This window comes from Solanum verrucosum, unplaced genomic scaffold (genome assembly GCF_900185275.1).
Source record: "Solanum verrucosum unplaced genomic scaffold, falcon-dt-bn FXZP01000105.1, whole genome shotgun sequence".
NCBI lineage: Eukaryota > Viridiplantae > Streptophyta > Magnoliopsida > Solanales > Solanaceae > Solanum > Solanum verrucosum.
In genome coordinates, this window is record NW_026020263.1 from 863,551 (window position 1) to 871,078 (window position 7,528).

A 7,528-nucleotide genomic window follows, 5' to 3' on the forward strand; every position below is an offset into this window, starting at 1 on the left:
TGAAGGAACTTACCGACTATAAATATTTATATTTTTCTCTTTAATTAATTAAGCACCTAAACAACTTATGCCCCTTGCACTTGCAAGATAAAGTATTTGACAAATCAAACAAAATTCAATTTAAAAAGCCTTAAGTTAAATGAACATATACCCAATCGATATTAAAAGAGAACTACTTAAGAGCTATGAGTTGCAGTACAAAGAAAGTCTTCAAGAGGCAAACATCCACCTAGTCTTGGTATATGTTGATGACATTCTCATCAATGGTGACAATGTAGAACAAATTGTAGAAACATACGAATCCATATCTATTGCTTTAACTCAATATGGCTTTATACTTAACCATGCCCATTAAGTAATATCAATTTCTCTCAGCGATCTCTTTGATTTATCAAAGGGCAATATACAAATAAAAGAGAGCAAAGTTCATGGAATGCTAATGGCAGCGGGACTCCCGCAGGTAATAAGAAGCTAAAAAAATGAAGCTCATTTTATTGAAATCCCACTATAGTAATGCCAATAAAAAAAAAATGAGAGATCCAAAGTAATGAGAAAATGACTTGTAACCGTGGAGGAACCAACATGTCTCTTCAATTACAATCACCATCATACTCTTTTAAGCAATATGATTTTCACAATAAATTACAATTCTAAATATGAAAGTAAATAAAAAGACAATTATTCATTAAATAATAATCTTTTAAAAGAAATTAACATATATTTCCAACAATTCATATTTTTTTAATTCCTTGAGGCTGTGTTATAGAAGGAATGACAGTGTAGAGAAAAAAACTATGTTAGGAGTACCTTTTCTTCTGTTTTCTTGTTTTCTTTTTAGCTCTTCTTTAATATTAGGAACCTCAGGAGAGATGTCTACTTACATTGTCCATTTGGACAAGTCTTTTACTTCCTAAAAGCTTTGCTAGTCACCAAAACTGGCATTCTTCCATTATTGATACCATCAAGTAGGGGTGTATAAAATCGAACCGAAAATCGAACCAAATCGCAAATCGAGTCAAATCGATATAAACAATATCATTTTATCTATTTAGACTTATGGGGAAGATATTAATATTGTCTTACACATATTCAACCATTACATATCCTATTTAAACTACTATATGAAATATTCAATAAAAAGTGCATTCGGACGATGCTTCCTCAACAAAGACTCCAACTTTAGAACAATTAGCGACTCATGATAAATACAATAAAACGAAATAAGCTAGATCTACATACACAGTAAATAGGAAAACCAGAGTAGCTCTTGATAAATAAAGTGGAGAAAAAAAATTTACCTGACAATGAGTAACATATTAATGGACAATAACATGTTGTTGGAGACATTTATATAGATGAGTGAAGTATATGATAAGGTGTACGATCAACTGAACTTGAGAGTCGGAAAAGGTTTGTCGCACTGATCGAGGAGGTTGAGCAGTAACTATACGTTTCTGTTACAGTGATCGATGAGGCTACTGTACGTTTCTGGAGAATTAAATTAGGTCTGAAAAGCAAATTTAATTTATAATAAATTCATATTTATTAAAACTGTAGGGTTAAAAAGGTAAATCAACTTTGGGGTTAAACTCTTCCCACTTATAGTAATATATTTGGTAATGATAATAACTATACATTGTTTATTAACAATTCAGAAGAATCAGATATTTAGATCACAAGAATACGAAGAAGCTAAAAAATATTACCTTAGATCACATAAATAGATTATTTATCCCCCTTGGCCCTTAAAGTAATGTTCTAGTTATGTATTCACAAATCACTACAAAGGACAAAGAAGCAACACATAGTAATAAAATAAAAAGTGGCTCAATGATGATAAAAGGTAAATGCAGATTTAATTTTTTTGTACAATGAAGATAAATGAATCCTTGTTCGAGAAGATCAAGTTGTTTAAAAGATTGTTGATGTGCTAAGATTGAGAAAAAAAAAAGAGAATGTGAAAGAGGACAAAGATACCTTTTGTGAGAGCATTTTCTCCATTTTCTCTCCTGATCGATGAGCTTCAAATATGTTTGCACTTTTGATAATTAAAAAAAAAGATAACCACTTTTATTAGTTAGGTCTTTGTGTTAGTAGAAAAACTTTGGATATACAAAAAAATATTTTATAAAGGAGCATAGTGCATACTGCATAACACTAATTAAAACAAAAAAAAAACTCTTGTACCACGTACTTAGAACTTGTGGCATATTTTCTTATTTTTCACTTCCAAAAGTCCTTTTTAATCCCACCCCTTTGTGAGTGGGAGTAAGACTTTGAGACTTGATTTTTAAGGCTTTTTGTCCGACTCATTCTTATAGTTGGAATACTTGAATGCTTCAATTGAACCCTAACACTTGATGATTCAGTAAAACCATCGTCATCAACAATAAAACTCAACTCTCTACCTGCCAACTTCAAAATACACTTCGATTTTCTCTTTTGCGTCATCACTATCAAGCTCATACACAATCTTGTTAACAACTTGATGTATCATGGAATGTAAATTGTGAAATAACCTTGGGCTTTTGCCTTGGGGCTCCGGGTCTTGTGATGTGTGAGTTGGCACGGTTCTAATTAGTCTGGTATTTAAGTGTAGAAGGACCATTAACAGTATGATAAAAAGAATTGAAAACTGCTATTAAATTGGGAGACTAAATAAAAACTCTATTTATTTGTATTACAAAAACGCCAAACATTGTAATGTATTACAGGAAAGTAAAATATTGTACCAAATCATTCTATTAATGCTAATGAAGTTAGAAAACCTTGTAATCATGTTTAAGTTTGCACCTTCTCTTTGATAACTCCATTTGGCGTATTAGTGATCACAGTCAAAGTAGGCTTCTCACTTGTTGGAGCTTCACCAGGTATCTGAAGAGGCTCTAAGGAATCTACAATGTCTCTCATTAAAGGTCGTGCTTTCGGGTTGCGATTTAGGCAATGATACGCAAGCATTGCAGCCTTATGAACAGATTTTATGGGATAATCTCCATCAAGTCTTGGATCTATAATGTTGAGCAGTTTTTTCTTTTCTCTAAGCAATGGAACTGCCCAATCTGTAAGGTTTTGTTCTCGGGCTGGTTTGGATTTATCAAGTGATCTTCTTCCCGTTAGAAGCTCGAGAAGAACAACTCCAAAACTATAAACATCACTCCTAGGAGTCAAATGACCTACAGATAAAGCAAAAGCATTAGCGGTGATAAAGAAAATGAAAACAATATTAGGTGGACCACTCGATATCATTCAAGGATGACAGTATAATTTCCACCAAATACACTTATTTTCAACTTCTAACACTTCTATTCAAGCACGTAACTGCTCATCACTAAATTCAGTTTCAACACTTTGAAATTGCTTCTTAGCACTTTGTCCCTAAAAGCTACTCCAGTTCAAGTTAAGCTCTATGTTGTTTTAATGCAGAAAAGATTGTTGCACATATTCTATTAAGAGAGACGATATGTATCTAAAAGACAGATAAATTTACCTGTCATAATATATTCAGGGGCAGCATATCCATATGTTCCCATTATGCGAGTAGAAACATGAGATTTGTCACCAACTGGTCCATCTTTAGCTAGGCCAAAATCAGAGAGTTTTGTATTGTACTCCTGTATATATAAAGATTGCAGTGTATACTCACTCTAAGCTGAAGCCATTTGAGTGAAATCATGCATGAATAAAATATGGATATGTAGAACACTTACCAGATCTAACAGGATATTAGATGTCTTAAAATCTCTATAGATAACAGGTTTTTCAGCTTCATGCAGAAAAGCAAGCCCCTTAGCTGCGCCAAAGGCAATCTTCATTCTCATGGACCACGGAAGAGGAAGCAATACTCCTGAAATCAAGAAACCCTACATAAGCATAGTGACATGTAATACGACTCACTAAGTAAGAAATAGACATTCATGAAAATATAGGCTTAACTTGATTAATACCATTTACTAAAGACTTTTGGTAAATCTCAAAATAAGTAGTTCCAGTCATCCTTTCTGATGAGGGAAGTGTATCTGTAACTCTGAGGAATAGGTGCCTCAGAAACAATTCAAATGCTTTAGAGGTTTGTTCCCTACTTCTAATGTATACTCCACAAGCTAAAGGTAACAAACCAAGTGGTAACTACGAAGATGAATTTCTGATCCAATCAGAAGAAAAGATTCTAGGCATGTTGACTGCAGACAAATTTGAAAGCTAGTTGTAAAGATCCCAACATTTTCTTAATGAAGCTGTGAAAAACAACTAATATTATCCTCAAAAGAATGAGGCAAAATTAAGTAGGGAAGTGGAGTCATAAAGACGGAAATTCTTCTTCTTCATAGAGACACTTAGTGTTCAAGCAGAAATTTTTATATATGTAAGTTCCACAGAGTGAAACCTGTCCAACAAGGGGAGCAACATGATAATTAATACTTGAGCATTTGATAGAAATTTTGCCAAAATATACTAATCAATTTGGAGCAAAAGGGACTCTAGTATTTAGGTGAAATTCTTGAAAGTAACACATCGTATAAATTAATTTTCATTTTATGCTTTCTCATATAGAAATCGAAACCATAAATGAGTAGAAGGTTTCTACCAGAGGAGAATTTGTTACTTTTGAAAGGAAGAGTAGGGGGGAAGGAGGAGAGGAGGGGAATCACGACTAGTCATAACACAAAATGTTAGTCATTGTATAGAGTCAAAAAGGGACCACATATGCACTGATCCAGAATATCATGGAAAAACTTATCCATTACCTTCTTTTTTTCTTTTGGCTGCACTTTTTAGAGGGTGTTCAAGATAGTATTATTTTAACACATAGACGGATATCCCCAGTTGAAAGTAGCTCCACTTCAAGATATTATCATACTTTATATATGCTTGTCCATGGTCCCCTTTATGGCAAGTTTGTCACTTCCCATGCTTGAGAACAATGAACACTAATCATAGCACAGCTTAATGGGGAATGATATCATGAAAGTACATCCAGACTCATGAAGGCGATTGGAGATAGAGGGTAGGGACGGATTTCAAATTAGAGTAAGGGCATGCTAAGATAAACAAAATAATAGATAGGTGAAAACGATTAGGAGGGATCGGATCAGGATGCACTTCAAAAAAAGTTCCTGATTCCAAGCCATTTACAATCTTTGCATGTGTCTAGAACAACTTACTTTGAGAATTCTTCCATTACGTACCATTACTACAGATCATTAAAATGAAGATCTAAAGTATCACATTCTAGAAAAGAACTAATCATACTTACTTGAGAACAAATTGTTTTCAACACTTCCCCGAGCCATATACTCGTATATAAGAACTCGATGTTCAGCTTCACAGCAGTAACCAATCAACTTTACTAAATTTGGGTGCGAAAGTTGGCCCAGAAATATCACTTCAGCCTGGAAGATATGAAAGAAAATACGGGGTTGAAAAATTTATTCAGAGAATTGAAGAAAACATAAATCATATGGAAAAATTTTCACAAGGCTAATTACCAGCCATTCCCTATGTCCCTGATAACTGTTATCTCCATCATGAACCTTAACAGCTACTGTAATTGGCTGGAATCCTTTCCTCAAATCTTCAGTAATATATCCTTTATAAACATTTCCGAATCCTCCTCCACCCAGCATGTAATCTTGTCTAAAGTTGGACGTTATTATCTTAAGTTCATCAAAGGAGAATGCAATCAATGGATTTGTGGCTGAACTACGACGCAGGTCTTCTACTTCTTCGGGATTTGAAGGCATCTTAGTGTGATCCATCCTTGCCTTTTGAGATGGACTTTCATCTTTAGGAGACTCTGAAAGGAAGTAAAATTGTAAAAATGATACATATTCACCACTGAAATTGGGGCACATATTGACATTTATTTTGGACGGTGACAAGGCAACTATAAGTGGTTTATGTTTCTCTGAAACTACCTATCAAGTGAAGTATCAAATATTAAAATGAAATCAGAAACATGGTAACAAGCTCTGAAATATTTTGCATGTCAACGATGCAACAAACTACACCTCCGTTTTTTTAGTGTTATGCCAGATCACATGGATTAAATAAATTAAGGAACACACATCCAGGGGTGGACCCACGTGGGTTCCAAGGGGTTCACCCGAACCCCTCGGCAAAAAATTACACGTAATTTTCTATATTTATGTGGATATATATATTTTGAACCCCCTCAATGACAAGGAGAAAGAGATAGCCCAACGGCATTTTCCCTTAAATTAAGCCTCATGTCGAGGGTTCGAATCCCTGGATTAAGGTTTTTTTTAGTTTTTAAGGTTCGAATCATGCTAAAAGTGTGGTTTTAAACCCAAAAAAAGATAAGGGTCCGCCACTAAAACTATATACTACTACTTTCTTGAAATTTTATTTTGTTGGCTTATATATACACGTTTATACTTTTATTTTCGAAACCCCTGAACAAAAATCCTGGATCCACCACTGCACACATCATCTTTAGATTCAGCTAGAAAAAATCAATTGACTAGAGAAATGAAAGCTAACTGTTAATTTTAATGTTTCAGTGACAAAAAGCAGGACATGAGCCATTTGTGTAAGTACATATATGCAACATAAAGATTATGCAGATTAATCAATCTCCGTCTATGAGAGAGGAGTTAAACAATTTAAAATTAAATTTGTATTCAAGAAGCAGAGTAGTTGTACAACTTTTGAGTGACTGATTGGACATAGTAGGGATTCAATTATTAAGATTCAACAATAGAGTAGAAAGAAAGTAGTAAAATCGGAACCCTTTTACTTTTTCTTATGTTGCATACATAGCTTGCCAAGTATAACGAAATCCAAACTTATCGAAAAGCCAATATTCTATCACTATTTATAGAAACAAGGAAAAGGCAGAGGAAAAATGAACCTTGTAAAGTGGTAAAGAGAAGAAAAAATGCGAAAAACTGACCAGATTTTGCATTAGAAGAGACTCTGTATATTGAAGGTTGCCCCCAACAGCAGCAATTTCCCATTGTAGTATAAAACCCCAACTTCTCAAAAACGACCCATTACTAAAAATGAGGCAAGAGAATTAGCCAAAACCCCAAGAATAACAAAGGATCTTTATTAGTTTGATGAAGAAACTAATATAGTAACAACCTGATATTTGTGTGTGAAAATGGATTTAGTTTCGTTGTGAGAATGATGGAGAAAAAAGTGGGAAAGTGGAAGTGGCTTTGTGTTGTGTTGTCTGTAGCACAAATAGAGTTGTGCGCCTTCCTTTTCAATATTTCTGTTGGGTCCTACTCAAATAAACATTCATACTTTTATCACATAACATAATACTACTCTCTTTTCATTTTTATGTTTATCCTATTTTTATTTCAAACTAAAAAATCTTATATTGGAAATATGTTAATAATGTTGAAAAACGCTTACAAACAATGTGATAAATGGAATTTAATAGAATATTTCAAAAGGATCAAGTAATTTGCGCCTCAAAATCATGTATCATTGAATTGAATATGATCTATCGATTAAGAATAAGTAATAACAAATAATGTGCATAATATCAGGAAAATTAATT

At 33.6% G+C, this 7,528-nt stretch overlaps 1 protein-coding gene across 1 annotated transcript; it reads right to left on the reverse strand.

Annotated features, from left to right (window-relative positions):
• Window positions 1-2,646: 2,646 nt before the first annotated feature.
• LOC125833510 (probable serine/threonine-protein kinase PBL16) lies at window positions 2,647-7,142 on the reverse strand. The gene is made up of 6 exons (XM_049512672.1): window positions 6,911-7,142; window positions 5,484-5,791; window positions 5,252-5,387; window positions 3,708-3,844; window positions 3,488-3,611; window positions 2,647-3,173 (listed from the first exon to the last, which is right to left on the reverse strand). The coding sequence occupies exons 1-6, from the start codon at window positions 6,972-6,974 to the stop codon at window positions 2,782-2,784; spliced, it is 1,161 nt and encodes a 386-aa protein (XP_049368629.1). The 5' UTR covers window positions 6,975-7,142; the 3' UTR covers window positions 2,647-2,781.
• Window positions 7,143-7,528: the final 386 nt, after the last annotated feature.